Source organism: Schistocerca nitens, chromosome 1, assembly GCF_023898315.1.
Source record: "Schistocerca nitens isolate TAMUIC-IGC-003100 chromosome 1, iqSchNite1.1, whole genome shotgun sequence".
NCBI classification, from domain to species: domain Eukaryota; kingdom Metazoa; phylum Arthropoda; class Insecta; order Orthoptera; family Acrididae; genus Schistocerca; species Schistocerca nitens.
The window spans coordinates 283780629-283804955 of NC_064614.1; the positions used below are offsets into that span (position 1 = coordinate 283780629).

A 24327-nucleotide genomic window follows, 5' to 3' on the forward strand; every position below is an offset into this window, starting at 1 on the left:
CTTTGAACTCACCCACAGTCAGGTCCTATTTTTACAGCATTAATTTCTCTTCCACTGTGATTCACGTAACCAATTCCCTTCCTTCTGGCAGCTTTTATGACATTTCTTTTATATAGTTCCGGTTGCGCACCTCTCTTCTTCGACATTGTGCATAGATAATCCAAAGAAACGTGTTCTATAAACAAAACTAAACGGCAATGTATACGCAGCTGCTACAACAATGCACACAGGTTATTAGATCACAGGCGTCAGATATGCTGCCATCTGGCATGCATTATATTCACTACATGGAAAAAGATCCGAGTATGTTCGTTTGGTGCTGCCATCTGCCATTTCTTGCAATAATAACGTAAGTCCTGGACTGATGTTGTTACTGCAAAGAACACGAAAAACTGTATGCCTGTAAAAGCATTAAATTGTGAAGGACAAGTGTGATTTTTACATAGATGCTGCATCTAAGTATCCTGAAGGCTTCTCTGCATATATCTAATTTTTGCCAAAAAGTGGACATGTGTTGTTTTTACAATTACCGATTCATATGGTTCAAGTGCTACTCAGAGAAGATGAGGTTGTTCGTAGCGAGCCGCATGAAACCACATCCAACCAGTCTGGAGGCTGATGAATTTTTAAAAACCACAGTCGATCGTGATGGATTTAGAGCCGAATGTGACGTCTAAACCAAAGACTCATATGATTCTACGACGTCGTTAGATGCTAATTTCTCGCCCTCTACTATTGGTCGGAGAATAGTAGGGAAGCCTTAATAGGTCAGGCCAGCACGACACAAGTGGCATTTATGCCGCGGATTTTTTGTTTAGATGAATCCTTGCTTGGTATCAGCGATGGAATCGATATCGAAGATAGCCATATTACCCTCAGAAAACGTTTTCCGTTGCAGATTGGAAACAGGCAAGGCTAATATGATATGCTCTGACCACCCCTCCTGCTTGGATAGGCTTAACTTTAGTTTTCAACTGCATTTTATTGCAAATTCGGATTTTACGCAAAAAAATATGTACAATTTACTCAAAGTACTCTTTAAAAAAGTTTTTTTCAGAGACAGTACGACAAACAGATATATGCGATGAAGAAACAGTCTTGGTTCCAGGGCTGTAATTATTATTGATTTACAAATTACGCGTTTCGCCTGATTCAGGTATCTTGAGATGGTATGATATAAGGTGGTGTTAGGCACATGGAATACCAAGCATATAAGACGTCCTAGCAAATAAATGCCTTCTTTTCGGAAACACTGCACGGTGTCCTTCTTGAGGCATGCAACGTAGTCCACTGAATACAAAGCAGGATGAGGCCCACATTGATCGGTAGTCATGGAAACATTTTGGAGGTGTAGTTGCTCGTATTTGGGCCCAGTACTATTCGCGACGTAAATGAAGACGCAAGGCTACGCAATTAGTACTGGGCCCGAATATAAGCAACTACACCTGCGTCGTACTTACAAGGTCGCAGATCTATTTAGGCCTGATCTTACCTTGTATTCAATGGATTATGTTGGATGCCTCAGCATGGACGACGTGCATTATTTTCCGAATATTTGAAGAGGGCATTTATTTGCTGGTTTTCTGTATGCTCGGTATCCCACCTGCCTAATACCATCTTGTATCAGCCAATCTGAAGATGCCTGAATCAGAGGAAACGCGTTATTTGTAAATTAATAATAATTACACCGTTGCAATCAAGACTGTTTGTTTCTTCAAACTATTATTTCCATTCGTGGTAGATGGCGCTACAGTCGACAGATATCAAGCGTGTCCGTCATTGCAGTTAAGAACCGACGACTAGGGGACTGATGACCACAGATGTTAAGTCCCATAGTGCGCAGAACCATTTTTTTGAACCGACGTATTCGATTCTACGATTCATTATGACGTACATGTAAACCTTTGTGTTCTAACAGTTGATTTTTACGTTTGAAATCCATTTTAGTCTGGCAAATTTGATTGTACACTACAAAATAGTTAGCCGTATCAGTGTCTGGTCAGAAGCTATGTCTATCCAGGATGTAACAGTTCGCTGTTCCCATTGGGATGCTTGATATCGGTAAGTCCTCATCCCCCTCATCACTGTAGTGCTTGATTTCCGTGAGTCCCCTTGCCTATCACCATTGGTGTGCTTGATTTCCGTGAGTCCCCTTGCCTATCACCATTGGTGTGCTTGATTTCCGTGAGTCCCCTTGCCTATCACCATTGGTGTGCTTGATTTCCGTGAGTCCCCTTGCCTATCACCATTGGTGTACCTGATTTCCGTGAGTCCCCTTGCCTATCACCATTGGTGTGCCTGATTTCCGTGAGTCCCCTTGCCTATCACCATTGGTGTGCCTGATTTCCGTGAGTCCCCTTGCCTATCACCATTGGATTGCCTGATTTCGGTGGGCGTGCGAGTTTTTTCACGTTACGTGTGTAATCACGGCAAGTGCGCCTGTCACTATCAGTTCACGGACATTTTACCATGTTACAGTGGCTTGGTTTTTATTCCGCCGGTAGTGCCGTAGCCGCCAGTGTGAGAGCTACGGCGTTTGGATGGAAACACACACCGAAATCAGTCACCCTGTTGGCGGCGTTCGAGGGCGACCACCGAAATGAACGATTTGGGGACTCACCAAGATCAACTCCGCATGGAACGGAAAATGACGTTACCATACACGTAGGTAATTTGCCAAATACGTTGAAGTCTAGCCACATTGTTTGTACTCTGCTATTACATTTGTGACACGAAAGTAACATTTGAACATCAATACACAAAGGTTTTCATTTATATAGTAAATGAATCGCAGAATGAATTGCGTCCGTTCTTAATTACTAAAACAGTCACAATTTATATCTGTCGATTACAACGCCGTCTACAACGACCGGGAAACATTGGTCTGGGTAAACAAAAAAATAAATTTTTGGCGTAGAATTAGAATGTGCAAAAAATGCGGATTCCTATTTAAAAATGCAAAGTTGAAACCGCCCACGTAGGAGCCGTGATCAGGAGGTGGCATTTGTACCACAGGCGGAAGTCCCCTTTACTAATATTAATTTTTTATTTACAACGGTTTGTTTTACAATGGGTCACTTTCGAGGTATTTAGTTGTATCAGGTTAGAAGAAACAGTCTGTATAGTGAGAGACCCACTCGATCGAAACTGGTGCCAGATACTCAAATTAGTGTGAGATTGTTCTGAATGTCTCGTCTGAAAATTACTTCGAACACATAGAGCACACATGAGGGCAACGCTCTAGACCGCTTATATACAAACAGACTTGATCTTTTCCAGTCAGGTAATGCAGAGAAGGTCATCAGTAAACACAAGACTGTATAACATGAATGACTACATGTTTTACAAGGACTGTTGAGAAAGGTAGTATACATTTTCTCCCGGTAAAAGTGACAGGACACAAATTGCTGAGAAATCTTGGTAGCCAACAAAAAATATTATGCTCTGAGGACGAAGATATGGAGCACAAAAGGAAGACATTCCAAAGCATAGTTCATTACACCTCCACCAGATAAGTGGTGGGAAAGGGGCAGGGTTGTTCAATAGCCGTGTTAGAAAATTACTACGATGGATTTAAGAGAACTTGACTAGTTGACAAACAAATAGCTAGAGTAATGAGAGAAGCGTTAGATGAATTTTAGAGTAAAATTATGCCAATAAATCTGATTAAAAGCTGTAAGACGTTTCGTTTTCACGTAAAGTCAGTAAGTGGATCGTCATCATCTATTCAGTCGTTTAGGACCATATTCTCACCGAAACGAAAGACGACAGAGAGAAAGCTTATGTACTGAGTTAGGTCTAATGAAACTACGTACTACGGTTCTTCCTTTCAACTATCATACCAACGCTGAAATGTTTTATATCGAGACAAATGATCGCAGAATAGAAAACCAGCTTCGGATCCTTGGAAGTGGAAAGGCATCTGGACGGGATGTGATGTCTGTGAGGTTCTAATGACATTATGTGCAGTGCTTAACGTACATTTCTGCAGCAAATAAGGATACCTAACGAGAGGAAAGAAGCGCATACCACTCCAATTTCGAAGAAGACTCGTCGGGCAAATGTGCATAATTATATCCCGATATCGCTAACGTGAACCTCTCGTAGAATAGTGGTTTCCTGAAACAGAGATTTGGCGAAACTCAGCTCTCTCCGTTTCTCCATGAGATCCAGACTGTCGTATCCATCGGTGCCCGGCCCGACGCCGTGTTCCTCGATTCGAGACAGGCGTTTAACACAGTTCCACACTGTCGTATAGTAAAGGAAACACAAAATTACCGAATATCGGAAAAGATTTGTGAAGGGAGTCATGACTTCTTCCAGACGGAAGTCAACACGACGCTCCTAAAGGTATAAAATCGACAGATGTTAAAATAATTTCACGAGCACCCTAAGAAATCGTGATAGGAGCTTTACTGTTTTCAGCATATGTAAATGATGTATCGTATAAAGCAGAAAGCTTCATAAGGCTGTTCCATGATGATGCTCTTCTCTATAAGGAGGTGGCGACACCATACCACTGTAGCGAATTGAAGGAAGACCTTCAGGTGGTCGTTGGCTGCTGCAGATGACCCTGAACGTAAATAAAACTAGCGTGCTGCGCAGAAAGAGACTTTACGATAACATTGTAGACAAAAATCTGGAAAGAGTAACTGCCGTAAAATTATTAAGAGTAACAGTCCGGAACATCCTAAAATCGAATGAACACGTAAACGAAATTGTATCAAAAGCAAATGGTTCAAATGGCTCTGAGCACTATGGGACTTAACATCTGTGGTCATCGTTCCCCTAGAACTTAGAACTATTTAAACCTAACTAACCTAAGGACATCCCATATATCCATGCCCGAGGCTGGATTGGAACCTGCGACCGTAGCGGTCACGGGGTTCCAGACTGAAGCGCCTAGAACCGCACGGCCACACCGTATCAAAAGCAGATGCCAAGCTGAGAGTCATTGTAAGAATGTATTTCATTCACAAGACACCTACGAGACAGATATTTGAGTATGTATCTATACGACAAATGTAAATATACGACAAATACCTTTAAGAATTGCGGATGAAAGAAAAAATCGTAAATGGTCGCATCAAACTTGTTGGCAAATTAATGCTGGAAGATTACTGATTGCGCAACCGCCTCAAAAAAGGGACGAAAAAGCATCTCCATAGCATTAGGAATAAAATGTATATTGACCTGCGCATGTTATATATTTCGATGTGTTTTTGGAGAGGTTTCGCCCTGAGCAACGACAATCGTTTTTCTTCTTTTTAAGCAAACGTATTTTGCCTTATATACAGGACCTTTAGCTGGTTTTGTATTTGCTATCAACTAACAGGAAATATTAATTTTTACTATTTGTGTACATCATTTCAGTTTTTAAGTAAACTTCAAAAACTGAAACAGAAAATATTTTACACCTAGGTAAAAGACGCTATGGTTTCTATAGCCTTCTGTACATCCCTGTTCATGTGTTGTTCTTCTTGTCATCTGTAGCCAGAGAGATCTTAATATAGAAGGCTTAGGCGTACTTGCAACGAACGCTGTAGTCATGGACTGTGCGGCTGGTCCCGGCGGAGGTTCGAGTCCTCCCTCGGGCATGGGTGTGTGTGTTTGTCCTTAGGATAATATAGGTTAAGTAGTGTGTAAGCTTAGGGACTGATGACTTTAGCAGTTAAGTCCCATAAGATTTCACACACACACACACACACACACACACACACTTACAATGAAAATTACGTATTAAATGGTAAACTGTTGTCGTTTACATTATTTTACTCCGTGTGAAAGAATGTCTCTCTCTCTCTCTCTCTCTCTCACTCTCTCTCTCTCTCTCTGTGTGTGTGTGTGTGTGTGTGTGTGTGTGTGTGTGTGTGTATATATGAATGTTTGTGTAATTGGACATTTCGTCCAATTTTTGAATTACGAATAGAGAGGACAGAGATATGAGAATACAGGCGACGACGTTATTACAACATAAATATGACGAGGGATATCCCTTTGTTATATGAGCGTGAATGGACACAGTGCTCTCATACAAAGGACAGTCAGACTATTAGGTGCTGTGCTACTTATTTGAATGTGTTTCCTCTGAACATCCCGTACATAAGAGATTATACTGCCATTACATATCTCAGGTGTAATGAATCCATAACAACACATCCGCCATAAACATTTAATCAAGGAATATACGGTACAAATCATCTCTACTGCAGGTAAATGAAATCAACAGCTATCTTCAAAAATCTTAAAAAATATTGAGCAGCGGTCTTTAGTGTAAAATCTATTAAATGGAGAAGTTGATGAGAAAGTAGGAACATAATAAAAGTGAAACATTTCATTGCGAACTTAGTCTTTATTTGGGACAATATTCTGCTATAATACACAGTTGCAATTTTCATACATGTCTATTTCGGGTACACTGGAGTCTCACAAAGAATGTGATCTCTGCACATCATATACATATATATCATTTCAGCATGCATTATTAATTTATTGTTTTCGTTCCTGGTTCCCTCAAATTTATATAAGAAAATTAATTGCCTTCCTTAACAACATACAGGAGAGTACTTTTATTTTGTACAACTAGAAGTCATCAGGTATTTGTATGTAAAGCAATCTTCAGCTGCAAAAAAATAGATTTCGTCTGTTACAAGACAATATTCACAGTACTGCTGCATAGGCCTGTACATTATTTAAAACAGCAGTTTTTAAAAATCACTCTCCCTAAGGACACATCACAGAAAATAAACAAGTCTTTTTCGATAGGCGGTACATAAGCGTAAAAATGGAAGTGACTGCTAAAATTATACAGTATAATTATTGTCCAACCTTCATACAATGCTGTACTTCGAGGCTGCTAGTGTCTTTACCTAGGAAGAAAACACTGAATGTCTGTTTCTATTAAATAATAGATTACTGACTTCTTGACCGGATTGACAAATTCGGTTGGTTATGAGTTGCAAGACATATTTCAGAGTAGTTTAGGTGTTGTAAAAGCTAGCATTAGAAAACTGGGTACATGTGTTCTCGCTGTATCGACTCTCGTATACGGTGTATGCGAACACATCTGTATTTGATGGATTAGTTTTCAGGTCAAGGTATACGAAGGCAGGGAGTTGGCAGGTAAAATCCAGTAAACCTAGAGGGAGGCATTTAGGTTACTATTTTTTTCTTTTACTAGGGTAGTATTCTGACAGCTATTTACTGAAATTATTTCCAGCTCCCTACTCCAACCAAAATTTTAGAAAGTTTACGAAAATTCACTTCTAAGAATTCGCAATCCCAAATCACATACCTCACTCGCAGTTTACCAAGATGTGGCTGAAACGAAACGAGGTCTAACACAGGGCAGGTGCAAAAAATTAGTAAAAACATCAGTTCGCCGGCTGCTGGAAATTGTTTGCAGTAAACGGCAAATAAATCCTACTGACATGTCAGGCTGCCTAAATTGGTAACTAATTTAGCATGAGATAACTACTAAAAAGTGTAAAAACCAACGTAAGTACGAGGACTATTCGGAAATTAAAGTTCGATCGGTCGCGCAGTGGAAACGACGTAAAAATCCGATGAAGCTTTGTACGGATGTGTTGGCCCGTCGCTCGGGCCACATCACTCTTGTTAGTTCTGAGCGGACAGTGCGCACATAAAGATGCCTAGAAAATGGCGTGTCCTGGCACATATGGATAGCTGTGAGAGATTTTACCTGGTTTCATGCAGCCCACACGGCGTAAGTGTCATGCCTTCCCTTCTTCATGATCACCCACTATACAGCCCAGACTTGGATCCCTCCGATTCTCGTCTCAGCTGACGTGAGCCGCTGACTATAAAGACAACATTCTGACACCGACAACAAGTTGCAGCACAGAGAACTGACGGAACGCACAGGAGGCTGCCTTATGATGAGATTACAAAAAATTTGGTACAATACCAAGAAAAATTATTCCATTTCATTTTGGCACCTTGGTACAGCAACGCTCTATTGCTACATTCTGCAATCTACAACTATTTTTTAAATAGGTACCAGGAACGTCTCAGCCGGAGCGGTGACTATACAGAGAGTTTGTCGGAAGGTATAAGAAATTGTTGCAAATAAAAATATTTTTATTTTCACTGTCGTTTCCATTTCGCTACAAATCGGACATTACCAGCCCTCGTATAATTTCAGTATGGTAGAACTCGAACAAAAGTATCACATACACGCTTCGAATGTATGATGATGATGATAATGGTGATGTGTCGAAATTTTAGTGTCATTACTTTTTGGGTAATTTGCAAGTCATGGCTCGGATGACAACGGGTACTCTACGTTTACACATGGATATGAACCTGTTTGGCCTAAGTGTCACAATCTTAGCCTGCATACCTTTAGAGAGATCTAGGAGCTTACCACACTACCAGTACTTTAAGATAACTTACTTCGGTTCATGCTTGTCGATACAGTGGTGAATCATTAGACTGTACATCTTTTGGCACTCACATTTCTTTCTAGATTTTTTATAACAACCTACTTAGATTTTGAAATGTCACCTAATCATTTAATACATTAAGTGAATCGTCACTTTCATCCAAATTTGGGTGCGATGGTTCAGATTCATTCCCTTTCGTAATTAAGTTAGTGGACCAAGGTGCGTAACGTAGGTATACGGGTAATGTACATTTCTTTCCGTAGGTAAGCAAATTTAAGTCCACACAAACAAAAGTTGCCACCGCTTGCGCTACACGGAGGACCTAAGGGAGAGTGTATTTGTCGTTATTTCCCCGAAGCTTAAATTTTACGAGACTTATCCTTGCACGTCTTATGAAAAAAGGTTGGCGTATAAATAGTACGAGTACAAGCTATGATTTTTTTTTTTTTACACTTGGAAGTCGTAGCCACGCTTCAATCAAGCTCTAATTACCACGTATTACAAAACTTTCCTGCACGGAACCAACGAAAGGACAGTAGTAACCTAAGGCGGGACCCGCCGCGCTGCCAGGCCACAGTCTCTGTGGCGGGACCTCAGCGCCAGCCTCCCTCGCTGTCACCCGCAGCCACCGCCCGGCGCTCGTCGACGGCGACGTCGCTCGTCAGCGCGAGCTCCTCCGCCAGTTCCGAACACAAGAGCGGCGTGAGTTACGGCGCGTTTTGTACTGGGGGCGCGCCGGCGGCGGCGGCGGCGGCGGCGGCGAGAGGCGGACGCGGCGACCGTCAGCGGGTCGCGAGTCAGCTGGCGGGGGCGGAGCCCGCCGTCAGAGTGAGCGCGTGCAGCAGCGGCAGCAGCAGCAGCAGCGGGGGCGGCGGCAGCGCGGGGGCGGCGCCCGCCTTGGTGGCCGCGGCGGGCCGGCGCACCGTGGGCAGGCCCGGGGACGCCAGCGTGAACTCGTCGTCGTCCATGCCTGCTGCAACACAAAGAGGGCGTCGTGTTAGCAATGGAGGGTCGTACGCACAGGGTCGCTGTCCGTGATCAGGTACGGCAGGAGGGTGATGACAGTTTTTATAATGACAATGACTATCTGAATGTATCGTATCAAAAAGAATCATCTATTTAAAAAAAATCATAGGCCTAACTACTCAGTTATTTGAGATACGTGCGTGAATAACGTACTGATGGGGAAAGAGCATACTCTTAGAGTTTTACATGGTTCCCGATAGGTAGCAGCAGTGTGCGCCCACTTCAGTTCTAGTAAAACTGACGTAGGGACAACTGAAAGTGTTTTGTGTTTACGTTTAGAGCAGTGCGGATCAATAATAACTGTCTAGCATGACATTCATACTAGGTATGTTGTGCGCCCTCCTAGAGCACAGAGCATTACGTGATGGCATGAACAATTCCGAGAAACAGGTTGTTTGTGTAGACGCAAATCGCCGGGCCGTCCCCGAGTGTCAGACACAGACGTCGAACGCATTCGCCATACTTTCCCAAGGAGTCCGCAGAAATCCGATCGGTGTTGATCTCGACAGCTCAACATGCCCCCGATGTCCGTCTGGCGTGTGTTGCGTCAACGTTTACACATTCACCCACTGCAAGCTCAACGGAACGTGACAAATATCGTGTGGAGTTCTGCAATTTCGTTCTTGGCAAATTGGAGGATGGCAGTTTTCTTCTACGCTTAGTGTCTAGTGACGAGGTAACATTCTATTTAAGTGGAAAGGTGTACCGTCATAATGTGTGAATATGGGGCACGGAACAACCACATGAAGTTGTTCAAAATGAGAGTGATTCTCCAAAATTTAATGTTTTGCGCAGTTTCGCGGGAAAAGGTATATGGCCCATTTCACAGGAAACACCCAGACTTGCTTGAGAACTTTCTTTTCACATACTTGGAGACTGATTCGAACGACTTCATTTACCATCAGGATGGGACACCGCCACACTGGCATCTGGAAGTGCCGAAATTTTTAGATCAAAGGACCACAGAACGATGGCCGCACAGGACCAAGTGATTCAGCCACACATTACTAGCCTCCAAGGTCACCAGGCTGACTATATGTGATTATTTTGTGTGGGGGTTTATGAAAGACTGTGCCTCCGTTAGCAACAACAATGAATCAACTGAGACGTCACGTAACAGCAGCTGTGGAAGCTGTAACTCAAGACATGCTCGCTGCAGTGTGGGAGCAATTTGAATACCGCATTGACATGTACTGTACATCTCAAGGAGGGCATATTGAACACCTCTGAAAAGGTAGGAAAAAAGACTTTTAAGTTCCCCCTTCATCGAAAAACCAAATTCATTGTATATGCTTTTTAGTTTCATAAATATAGACGTGCCAAATCGGATGATTCTTATTGATACACACTATACAGATGCGTTACCTAAAAAATTTTTGCCAATTATGTTTAGTGTAAATACACTACTGTTTAAAAGTGAAACACTCAGAAGCAATTATCTGCAACACGCGAAGATAACAGAACGTATAGAACAGCGGAATCATAATAAGTGATTTCTGTCAGACTTGTAAGGAATAGGATATTTGTCCAAATTCCGAATCGAGTATTCCGTGGGCTTTCAAGCCGAATAGTCGAATGTGAGGCAAAAGTGTTCCGCTGGCCGTGGCGAAAAGCTTGTATCAATGTGTTTTTTCTCGCTCGTTTGTTCAAAGGTAATTACGTCCCTCCAACGCCGCGCCGTCCCGCGATCTCAATTGTTACCGCACTGTGTGCTTTGTTGGTAAGTTTAGTTTCTTACGCATCGTCAATGCGTAATTACGTTTTATCGTACTCTCTACGTTTTGATTTGTTTAAAAGTGACATTGTATGAGATCTATCTAATAATGATCGATTATGGCTTCTAAAACGTCGCCTATGTGGACATATTTCGAGGACGACAAAAATAATTTCTCTTGGTGATGTTGGAAGAAAGGCAACTACATCAGGAATGATAAATCATTGGAAATATAAACACAGCGATCAACGTCGTAAGTTGAAGCCTATGCGTCCTAAGGGGCAAGAAACTGCAGATCAAGATACAGATTCAAGTAGATCTTCGACATCAGAAGAGCAACTGATTCTTGAAGAATGTGACGAAATACGTAAACCTTGGGATATTAATGAACCCAAGGGTAAGAAAAAAACATCAAGCAATAATTCCAGGAATATGTCGTAAGGTTACTGAGAAAATTAAAAGATTACTTTGATCGACTCATTATATTTCCGTGACATGAGACACGTGGACGTGGGTGCATATTCAGAACAGGTTTTTAAGTATTAATCCGCATTTTATTCATCGTGAATTCAATGTCAGACATGCAGTATTGAGCATCAACCTATTTGAGGAACAACACACAGCAGAAAACGTTTACATTAGATTACAGTAAGTTGCAAGTTTATGAGACATCCAGCTGGCAGAAACTCATGTCGGTACCCACGATAATGGACGAAACATAGTAAAAGTTGTTAGCAATGCAGAGTTGGCCTCAGTGTGTTATTTCACTTATACTCTTCAATTAATAGTTCACACATGGTTCACATGGCTCTGAGCACTATGGGACTCAACTGCTGTGGTCATCAGTCCCCTAGAACTTAGAACTACTTAAACCTAACTAACCTAAGGACATCACACACATCCATGCCCGAGGCAGGATTCGAACCTGCGACCGTAGCAGTCGCACAGTTCCGGACTGCGCGCCTAGAACCGCGAGACCACCGCGGCCGGCAATTAATAGTTAACGGCTGACTAGAGGCTAAGTCATATGTGACTCAAATGACAGCTACAGGTTAGAGGATCGGAACTCATTTTATTCATTCAGGTAGTGCACCGGAAAAACTGCATTCTCATCAAAAATAGTTGTATCTACCTAACCATGAATGGGCGCAAAACGTCAGTACGTGGTGGAATTTCATCTGTGATATAACTGCAAGGCTAAGGGAACGAAAACAGGCTCTTTCACTACATCTAACGGACAGTGATATTGCCCAGCTGACTGCCGTACAACGGGAGCCGTTAGAGCGACTTTTAAAATTATTACAACCATTTCTGGAAATAAAAAAAATTACAATTATCCAATACGCTTGCACATCTGAAATTATTCCGTATATTGTTACATTAATACGATACTGTGATAAAACGAGCACGTCATGGTTAACACCCGACTTAAGCCGGGTGAGGCTTGTCATGCAGCAAGGGCTGAAAGGAAGATTTGAAGACATAACAAGAGGTAAAAATCGTTTAGTGGTTACCGTTTCAGCCCCACGCTTTAAAATGAGTGCTCTGACCATTCAACTGCACAAAATAAAAGTAAGGCAGTGTACTTTCATCGACAGGCTAAAGATGAACTGTGAAACGAGCAGCGACGACAACGTGGATTCGTCCCCTATTTGAACGAAGAAGATAAGTACAGCAGAGCAGAGCCTAAGCCAGACTATTCACTCATCTTTTATGGATTGCTTCGAAGAGGTGGTTGCAGAAAAGAAAACACAGCTCATACCGGGACATCGACAGTAAAAATGCATCTGCAACTGAAATAGATCTTTATAAATGTGTTAGCAACATATCACGACACGCCAATCCACAGATATGGAGGCAAGAAAGAAAAGATAAATTCCCGTGTGTTTGGTACACTTTTCAGTAAAATATTTGTCGGCGTAATGAAGCAGTGTTTATTCAGAGCGTCTTTCCTATGGATCTGGGATTGGCTACGTGAAGAGAAGGAGGAAAGTACTGCCTAAAAGGGCAGAAAAATTAGTCTTTTTGCATCATAACTTTCCACTTCTAAATTTCAGTTACGAAAACTCAAGTGCATTGCCATTTATTATTTTAAAAATATACCCGCCAAATACCTAGTTTTTTGTTAATTTTTATATTATGGAATGTGATTATGTAAGTACGACTACTTTAATGATTTCAAGGAAAAAACATTATTATCATAAAGCAACATCTTAGTTACGTATACAGTATTCGGCCGAATAGTTCCTAGATGTCGGTATTCGGCCTAGTAACATAAAAGTAGCTGAATAGGCCGAATATCGAATAATAGCCGAATATTTGTTGCAAGTCTAATTGAAATGGTAGGGAGGTGGCGTGGACGTAAGCTCAGTAGCACCCTCAGTGTAACGCAACGCTCAGTCTGTGCGGAGCAGTCGTACGAAATGGAAACATGTAATCAAGTACCACTGTGCCTCGCCGACATCACAGGGTGGAAATTCGGCATGTGCGTGTGTTTGAATGGGGCAGAATGATCTGTCTCCGTTAGGCAGGTCTGCCGTTCCCTGACATGCGGCTCGTACTGCTTGAACAGTGAGGCGTATATGGAACCAGTGGAAAGAACGACCAGTGGAAACAACGCCGACACGATACAGGCTAGCACAATGTGACCTCAGCGGTAGATGACCGCTATCTTGTCCGCTTGTTCGTAACGGGCGGAACAGCTTCGTCCTCTGCGCTGGCACCAAGTTGGAACACTGCAACGAGTGCAGAAATATCTGCTTTGACGTTTCTACTCCGTATTCTGCGGATTGAACTGGAGGCACGCATGCCAACGCCGTGGACTGCAATGAGCAAATGAACATCGTCACTGGCTTGTTGAGAGGCAAAATGTAGTGTTTTCGGACAAGTTCCGCTTGAAATTGTCCAACAGTAAAGACCATATACGCATTCGACCTCTCCCTGGTGCACCCAGTCGTGCAGATTGTACTGTTGAGCGACATAGCAGAAAAACAAGCGTGATACTTTGGAGCACTATTGCCTGTAAAACGCCATATCGCCTTCTACACCTTGAGGGAGCAGCATATTCAGGCACTCCTTGAATCTGTGACATGACGTCTACCGGCACCTATTGCAGCACGTGGTGTCGCTACTCTGCACTGAATTTCCACAATCACAGTGCATGTACAGATCTTTAATGCTATTCGTCTGTGTAGTATCATATCCCTACTCGGCGGAATAAACTTCAAATGTTATAATATCTCTCTGTCTCCGTGTTCCACTTTTTCCAAATAATAGTTTGTGATCTGATTGTTTTCGTCTCTAAATTTTTAAATGGTCCAAATGGCTCTGAGCACTATGGGACTCAACTGCTGAGGTCATTAGTCCCCGAGAACTTAGAACTACTTAAACCTAACTAACCTAAGGACAACACACACATCCATGCCCGAGGCAGGATTCGAACCTGCGACCGTAGCGGTCTTGCGGTTCCAGACTGCAGCGCCTTTAACCGCACGGCCACTTCGGCCGGCTCTAAATTTTTAGATAGTATGTGTTAATTAGACATGTAATATGTGCTGTCATCTACATAAGTTATTTTGGTATTTGATGGATTTATTCTGGTTTGATGCCGTTAGTGGACGTTAGGAAAAGAAATATCGCTGGCAGAGAGTAATGACTTCTACAGGAGCGCTGTCTCTGGACGCGAGTGTCGCGTCAGAGCAGAGCTCGTAGGAGACTTCCTTAGACTTGTGACGAAAGAGTGAATACAAGCAAGTCGCGTCCACTGTCAGGTGTATGTGAGGGGCAGTTATTGTTAGCGAGATACAAGAGAATGACGAGTGTAGGCAGATGTAAGAGACTCCAATAATATCAAGTTCCTGCCCTGTAATTGATTATTGGGAATTTAGGTATACCCGCAATATTACATGAAGCAATGGGAGCATTATAGACGACAACGAAGATGACGGTTCAGCATCTGCAACTTACCTAAGATTGTTGCTTTTCAGTTCACGTTAGCCGCGCGGGGTTAGCCGAGCGGTCAGGCGCTGCAGTCATGGACTGTGCGGCTGGTTCCGGCGGAGGTTCGAGTCCTCCCTCAGGCATGGGTGTGTGTGTTTGTCCTTAGGATAATTCAGGTTAAGTAGTGTGTAAGCTTAAGGACTGATGACCTAAGCAGTTAAGTCCCATAAGATTTCACACCCATGTGGTCACACCCAGTTCATGTTAGAAACTTTCTGATAGATATTTCATTTGTTTCATTAGTAAGTGTTGCACGTAAGACCTGTAGGTATCTGATCATGTCATTATTCTCAGTCACTGTCGCCTACTTAGGGTCCTGTTCCCTTCCAATTACTGAACTCCTAAGTGTCGGTGTTTAAATCGCTAAAAGAAAAGTGTTAAAAATCAGTGGCAGTTCTGTTTTTTTTAATAAAAATAATAATCGAAAGCAAGTAATAATGAATGCTCAACAAATAATCAGTGTTGTTCAGTAATATTTAGAGGCAAAGTAATTCTTGCTAATCGACTGAAAACAAAGCATAGCAATAAAACTTAGAATTAAAGAAATGAATAAATGAAACTCACACATTTCATGCCTGTGTCTGTTTAATAATGCGGTTGTGTAGTGGCTTAGCTCGTATTTTAGCGTTGTCAATCTGTTGAAAGCCAACAGTTGCTCATTTGGTCCAGAAAAGTTTCATAGTAATACATTTTACTCATAGTACTTAGCTGCCCGTGTCCAGGAATCAAATGCATGTAAGCAACGTTAATCTAAGGTACATAAATTACTATCGTAACAAAGTAGCCACCTCCACTAGCCATTTACCTTTTAATGACGAATTTAAATACCTTATTCCAGATTAACATATTTGAATACTAACGATATAAGACAGCTGCTTTCTTTATTCATTATTGTTTGGTAAGGTATTGTGTTTTTTAGAAACGTCTGTCAACCTTCCACTGGCAAACGTACAGCCAAACGATTACGTATTGATTTCTGTCCGCCTTATTTATCGAATTGTGGACAGACAATGAGACGGTGACGTTATTAATTAATTTTTGTATTATTTAAGTTGTTTTTTTTGTGAACCCCTTGAGTCATAAGGTACCGCGTTTCGATTTTTAGTGATGGCAGATAAGTGGAAAATGCAGGATTAGAATACATTGTTATTTAGAAGGACTTGTCGTACAGTTCTCTCCGACAGCCGTTCAGCATTTCTTCGGAGACGAGAGCCTTATCCGAAATCAAGTTCATTGGGCGTATGCAATCACAGTTATACTGTCGAACTGACTTATAAGTAAGGGAGGAGGCTAGATTTTAAAACCGGAGCTTGTGGATAAGGGAAATTAGAGCTCGTACTGAGACATTCAGACAATCGTTTTTCCCTCGCTGGAACGGGGGGGGGGGATATGACTTTGGCACGAATTATGCCCTCCGCCACACGCAGCTAGCGGAGTATATATGTAGATGTAGATGTACTCACATGTTTTCAGACGGTTGTAGCAAGGAAACGGATATGGATTAAAATTCGAAATATCATCTACTCAGTCCCCTATAGAAGTCCTACAAGTCTGAAACGGGAATTTCCGAGCATCCTGTATTTTACATCTTCTGCCCTTCGCCCATAATTACTTATTTTTATACAGAAACAGAAAACTCATCCACTACTTCCAGTCCCACAAATCATAATCTTCGTTCCTCAGAATCGCTTAGTTTGGTTCAGTTTCATTCCGTTACACACATTTTTCTTTCGTTGATGCCCATTTTACAATCTCGTTTCAAGACGCCGTCAGCTATAATTAATAATATATTGTAAGGACACGTATAGACCAGAAAACGGTAAAAATTAGCAACAGAGACAAACAACAATTTATAAATGGTTCAAGTGGCTCTAAGCACTAAGTGACTTAGTATCTGAGGTCATCTAACTAACTTAAGGAAATCATACACGTCTGCAGCTCGTGGTCGTGAGGTAGCGTTCTCGCTTCCCACGCCCGGGTTCCCGGGTTCGATTCCCGGCGGGATCAAGGATTTTCTCTGCCTCGTGATGACTGGGTGTTGTGTGGTGTCCTTCGGTTAGTTAGGTTTAAGTAGTTCTAAGTTCTAGGGAACTGATGACCATAGCTGTTAAGTCCCATAGTGCTCAGAGCCATTTGAACCATTTGAAATCATACACATCCATGCCCGAGGCAGGATACGAACCTGCACCTAGAACCTCTCACCCACAGCTGTCGCTTATGACAGCAGTTATTCGGCTTGGCTTTGATTGATAGATTTGTTGGATGTTCTGCTGAGGGATATCAAGCCAAATTCTGCCCAGTGTGTAGGTTACATCGTAAAAATTCAGATCGTCAGAATTCTGATTTGGTTGGAGGGCCCTTCCCATAATGCTCCAAACGTTCTCAATTAGTGGGAAGTTCGCCGACCTTCCGGACCAAGATATGGTTTGGCAAACACGAAGACAAGCAGAAAAACTTGTCACAGAGTGCGTGCGATGAAATGTAAGCCTAGGATGGCTTGCCATGAAGGGAAAAAAATATTAAAAAAATAAACTGGGTGTGGAGTATCGTCGACATACCTCTGTTGTGTAAGGTAGCTGCAGATGAAAAACAAAAACGAATGGTACCCCAGGCCACCGCTTCTGGCTGTCGAGCTGGCGGCAGTCAGGTCCATCTTCGGCCTGGAATTTCGTTGGTTGGAGTAGAATTGTCTTCAGTGATGAGTCCCGCTTCGAACTGAGCGCCGACGACCAACGAAGACGCGGCACCCTTACAGCACAGCGGTACGTCGATTATATCCTACGCCCCGTTTCGTTGCCTTTCATGGCAAGCCAACCTGGGCTTATACTTCTGAAAGATAATACCCACCCACATATAGCGATAGTTTATACTGCTTGTCTACGTGCTTGCAAAACTCCATCTCCAGCAACTAGGAATGTGTGAACCATTATCGGCAGGGTCCGTATTTTGATGATGTAACGAGGCCAGGTGGACAAAAATTGGGACGGTATCCCTCTGGCGGACATCCAGCAAATCTGTCTACCGATACCAATCCGAATAACTGCCTGCATAAGGGAGGCTGGGGACAAACGCCTTATACACTTGTTCAATTGGTGAAACTCTTTCTCTTGAATAAATCACCAGTCTTGCTGAAATTGTATTCATAAGTTTGTCTGTCCATGTACATCACAGCTACAAATTTCCGACCCATTCGGATAATTCCTTGGTAGTGCGTGGTTTTGTGACTTAGAGTGTACGGACAGAATGCTTTTGCTAAAATAAATCCCGTTTTCAAGAGAAAGCTTGTGACCTTTTGGAAAGGTAACGTTACAATTAGTGAGTATAAAACCTGACTTTCAGCTGTGGGACATGGACTTCCACTGCGAAAAAACTGATGGTTGCTGAGTGAGAACATTTCTTTGCATTTTGGGAACTAGGGAAAATCTTACAGTTGATGCGCGTTATGATAGTATGGAGAAAGAAAATGATGTATCTACACCCATACACTCCCAAGGCGTATGGCGGAGGCAACTTAGTGTAGCACATTCAGTTTCCCTTTCGTGTTTCCGTCGCGAATAATCGGAGGAAGAATGACTGCAGGAATGTCTTACTACGGGCTCGTACCTCAAGACGTCGCTGGACACGTAGTCTGACCACTGAGCGGTAGATGGAACGGGCAGGTTCTAATTCTTGATTCCGAGGGATATGAAAAGGCCGAGATGACGAGATAGTCACATTAGAAAATATGTGGGTGTAATATGAAAAATTCTAAATGAAGGCAGTAATTTATACAGGGTGTTACAAAAAGGTACGGCGAAACTTTCAGGAAACATTCCTCACACACAAAGAAAGAAAATATGTTATGTGGACATGTGGCCGGAAACGCTTACTTTCCATGTTAATCATGGAATGGAAACAGACAGCAACAGAACGTACCAGCGTGACTTCAAACACTTTGTTACAGGAAGTGTCCAAAATGTCCTCCGTTAGTGAGGATACATGCATCCACCCTCCGTCGCATGGAATCCCTGATGCGCTGATGCAGCCCTGGAGAATGGTGTATTGTATCACAGCCGTCCACAATACGAGCACGAAGAGTCTCTACATTTGGTACCGGGGTTGCGTAGACAAGAGCTTTCAAATGCCCCCATAAATGAAAGTCAAGAGGGTTGCTGCCAGGAGAGCATGGAGGCCATGGAATTGGTCCGCCTCTACCAATCCATCGGTCACCGAATCTGTTGTTGAGAAGTGTACGAACACTTCGACTGAAATGTGCAGGAGCTCCATCGTGCATGAACCACATGTTGTGTCGTACTTGTAAAGGCACATGTTCTAGCAGCACAGGTAGAGTATCCCGTATGAAATCATGATAACGTGCTCCATTGAGCGTTGGTGGAAGAACATGGGGCCCAATCAAGACATCACCAAGAATGCCTGCCCAAACGTTCACAGAAAATCTGTGTTGATGACGTGATTGCACAATTGCCTGCGGATTCTCGTCAGCCCACACATGTTGATTGCGAAAATTTACAATTTGATCACGTTGGAATGAAGCCTCATCCGTAAAGAGAACATTTGCACTGAAATGAGGATTGACACATTGTTGGATGAACCATTCGCAGAAGTGTACCCGTGGAGGCCAATAAGCTGCTGATAGTGCCTGCACACGCTGTACATGGTACGGAAACAACTGGTTCTCCCGTAACACTCTCCATACAGTGACGTGGTCAACGTTACCTTGTACAGCAGTAACTTCTCTGACGCTGACATTAGGGTTATCGTCAACTGCACGAAGAATTGCCTCGTCCATTGCAGGTGTCCTCGTCGTTCTTGGTCTTCCCCAATCGCGAGTCATAGGCCGGAATGTTCCGTGCTCCCTAAGACGCCGATCAATTGCTTCGAACGTCTTCCTGTCGGGACACCTTCGTTCTGGAAATCTGTCTCGATACAAACGTACCGAGCCACGGCTATTGCCCTGTCCTAATCCATACATGAAATGGGCATCTGCCAACTCCGCATTTGTAAACATTGCACTGACTGCAAGACCACGTTCGTGATGAACACTAACTTGTTGATGCTACGTATTGATGTGCTTGATGCTACTACTGTAGAGCAATGAGTCGCATGTTAACACAAGCACCGAAGTCATTAACTTCCTTCAATTGGGCCAACTGGCGGTGAATGGAGGAGGTACAGTACATACTGCCGAAACTAAAATGAGCTCTAACATGGAAATTAAGCGCTTCCGGACACATGTCCACATAACATCTTTTCTTTATTTGTGTGTGAGGAATGTTTCCTGAAAGATTGGCCGTACCTCTTTGTAACACCCTGTAGAGGTCATCTTCATGCAGCAGTGAATTTCACGTCTCTGATAAGAAATCGTATAAGAATTATGTTTACATGAGCTACTTTCCTAGAAGAAACGGAGAATAATGAACATTCCCTGAATGCACACTGAATGAGCAGGGAAATAAGTGCTAATGAACATGGTAGGAGACATTGAATGAGAAAGAATTTTAGCTGAAATTCTATATATTAATACGTTTCTTTAAAATGCCAAGGTATTTGTTATTTACGTCCTGCAGTGTTGAAATAACTTCCTGGTGACAAAGTTTTATCGAAATGAATTTAGTTTGTGTGGCAAAACATTGAGCTCAACGGAATTCAGCAAAAGAGCAATCTTCTTTTACTATTGTCGCTAGCACCACCGTGGATGGTAAATATCATTGGAGATAAATTTCCAAGCTAGAATTAGTTTTCAAGCAAAGATACAATTAGCATTCTCTTAAAGACTTAGTGTCTTTGCGTGAAATTTGATGGAACTTATGCTCAAGTTGTGAGAGCAAGAAAATTATGACGTATAGCTCCTAAACTTGGGAAAGGTCACCTGCATTAGCGCTAAACCGAATGGATCTGACTTAGTGGTACATGCACAATATATTTTTATACAAACTTCTCTCTGTAAATATTGTTTTTCTGGAAGAATGTTGTTAATAATTACATCTATAAAAGATAAAATGGCCTACAGTTTCATCTGAAGAACGAATATACGGTGCAGTCTTTATGTCAAGAGGGTCTCTAATTTTTATCCCCTGAAGAGTGGGAAAAGTAGCTTCCGTTGTCGAAGCACAAAGACAGATTCATACATCGTAAGCTACGAGCATTGTCATATCTTCAACATTACCGAGGATTACTTTCTACATCCGTAAACTAACTTATGCAGCAGTGAATTTCACGTCTCTGATAAGAAATCGTATAAGAATTATGTTTACATGAGCTACTTTCCAAGAAGAAGCAGAGAAAAATGAACATTCCCTGCATACTCAATGAATGAGCTTTTATTTTGCATACCTCGTCAACTTAATTTTGTTTCATCTGAAAATATTTTCTAAATATTTCTTGCAACGAAGGTTGATTAGCTACTCCGAAATTTTGTATCATTTATGTGATTTTCTGCGCGTTTTGTTGTTCACTGCAAGCATGAAAATTTCAGGCTGTCGACATGTAATTCCACTCAGTTGGAAATTAACAGATACAGTTACCCATAAAAGCAGTTTGGCAGGCATTCTAATGCGTTGAATACCACAGCAGGAATTATTTTTTTTAATAGCTGGTGTATGTAGCAATGTGTGAATCAATGCTGTAAAAGCTCTTAATTTTTATCTGGAGTAAGGAAAACATTTTCTCTTTTACTGAATTTTGAATCAGCATTTTGAGTGATTCATGGGCTCAGTTTTTCACTGCATTCGTTGCGAAATAAAAATAAGTGCACTAGATAGCGAAGACCCGTATGAGTGGTTTATTGACGACCGCTAAAACAGAAAAATGTCACGCTCGGAACGAAAGCGTACAGCTCTGCGAAACGGACTAAACGCTTACACTATCGAAGAGGTACGCGCGAGTGAAAGCTTTCACGAACGACGGCTGGAGAGCGCCTTTCTGCCTCATGATTTCGCGTGCGCGCATTTTTCGCCGTGATTGAAATCATTAGGCTGGCGGCCCGTCGACACGTGACGACGTTGCCGACTGTGTTTCGGTAAATGAGGAATGTGAAAAGAGCAGCGCGACGCTGGGGAGAGGCTGCCGCAGGGCGAACGAATGAATTCCGCGCGGCGCAGATTACACGCCGCCGCTCTGGAATTGCTGGTCCGAGTACCTGTAGCTGGAGCTGCAACCAGCAGCCTCTCGTCACAGTGCGTTCCTCTGCGCACACACTGATGGCAAATATCGGCTTTTAGTCCGCTGATGTCCTTCTGCTTCCGCTGGTTCTCCACCGCCGGCTGTATGGACGCGCGTGTCTGTGTGGAAATGTGCGTGCGTGCGTGTGCGTGTGTATGTGTGTGTGTGTGTGTGTGTGTGTGTGTGTGGACTGAAAAATGCACACCTCCCAGCACATCTCGTCGCACTTCCGCTGCTGTTTTAACGTTGGCTGCATTACGGAGACGTTGTACACGCTTTCGGTCCGATGGACGAGGCGTTAGGAGTCTAGTTGCGTCCAGTTCCACATAGCCATTATATTCTCAAATTTATACGTCGATGCCAAGTAGAAAGCACAAATAGAAACTTCAAATGCAATTCCTATCCTTTATGTCCTCTTACAAACACTTTTAGAGCTACGCTTTACTATTTTTAGTGTTGCGTTCCTCAATCTGTAAAAACGGAATCCTAATGGGATCGATTTTTTGTCCGTGTGTCTGACCGTACGTTAAAAACCCTTTTCCTTAGGAATGGATAGATATATCACGCTGAAATTTATGTCAAACGCTAACGTACGTTTCGTTGACGGTGTAATAGTTTTAAGCCTCTAAGTCAACGTAATATAAAGATACGACTATTTATGCCACGCAAACGTATTTTGATGATGGCAAACTCACTAATCCAGAATGAGATTTTAACTCTGCAGCGGAGTGTGCGCTGATATGAAACTTCCTGGAAGATTAAAACTCTGTGCCCGACTGAGACTCGAACTCGGGACCTTTGCCCTTCGCGGGCAAGTGCTCTACCAACTGAGCTACCGAAGTAAAGTTTGGAAGGTAGGAGACGAGGTACTGGCAGAAGTAAAGCTGTGAGTACCGTGCGTGAGTCGTGCTTCGGTAGCTCAGTTGGTACAGCACTTGCCCGCGAAAGGCAAAGGTCCCGAGTTCGAGTCTCGGTCGGGCACACAGTTTTAATCTGCCAGGAAGTTTCAAACTCACTAATCAATACCAATAGGGTCCTTCACGTTGATCTAAAATCATAAAATTTTGCAAAAAGTTTTGCCGGCCGGTGTATTCTAAAATTTATACGTCGATGCCAAGTAGAAAGCACAAATAAAAACTTCAAATGCAATTTCCATCCTTTATGTCCTCTTACAAACACTTTTAGAGCTACGCTTTACTATTTTTAGTGCTGCGTACCTCAATCTGCGAAAACGGAATCCTTATGAGATCGATTTTTTTGTCCGTGTGTCTGACCGTATGTTAAACACCCTTTTCCTTAGGAATGGTTGTATATATATATATATATATATATATATATATATATATATATATATATATATATATATATATATTTTTTTTTTTTTTGTCATCAGTCTACTGACTGGTTTGATGCGGCCCGCCATGAATTCCTTTCCTGTGCTAACCTCTTCATCTCAGAGTAGCACTTGCAACCTACTTCTTCAATTATTTGCTTGACGTATTCCAGTCTCTGTCTTCCTCTACAGTTTTTGCCCTCTACAGCTCCCTCTAGTACCATGGAAGGCATTCCCTCATGTCTTAGCAGATGTCCTATCATCCTGTCCCTTCTACTTATCAGTGTTTTCCACATATTCCTTTCCTCTCCAATTCTGCGTAGAACCTCCTCATTCCTTACCTTATCAGTCCACCTAATTTTCAACATTCGTCTATAGCACCACATCTCAAATGCTTCGATTCACTTCTGTTCCGGTTTTCTCACAGTCCATGTTTCACTACCATACAATGCTGTACTCCAGACGTACATCCTCAGAAATTTCTTCCTCAAATTAAGGCCGGTATTTGATATTAGTAGACTTCTCTTGGCCAGAAATGCCTTTTTTGCCATAGGGAGTCTGCTTTTGATGTCCTCCTGGCTCCGTCCGTCATTGGTTATTTTACTGCCTAGGTAGCAGAATTCCTTAACTTCATTGACTTCGTGACCATCAATACTGATGTTAAGTTTCTCGCTGTACTCATTTCTACA

The 24327-nt window shown here is 42.5% G+C and overlaps 1 protein-coding gene across 3 annotated transcripts in view; it reads right to left on the minus strand.

Annotated features, from left to right (window-relative positions):
• The window catches only part of LOC126248163 (lachesin-like), a 1464009-nt gene that overhangs the window by 283780 nt on the left and 1155902 nt on the right, over positions 1-24327 (minus strand). Inside the window, exon 11 of one of the 3 annotated variants that reach the window (XM_049948928.1) lies at positions 6333-9375. The exons of 1 other annotated variant lie outside the window; for it this stretch is intronic. In XM_049948928.1, the coding sequence (XP_049804885.1) occupies positions 9203-9375 (173 nt within the window). In that variant the 3' untranslated portion in view covers positions 6333-9202. Of the gene's footprint in view, positions 1-6332; positions 9379-24327 lie in introns of those variants that run through there. One more of the 3 variants, XM_049948919.1, reaches the window with a different exon arrangement.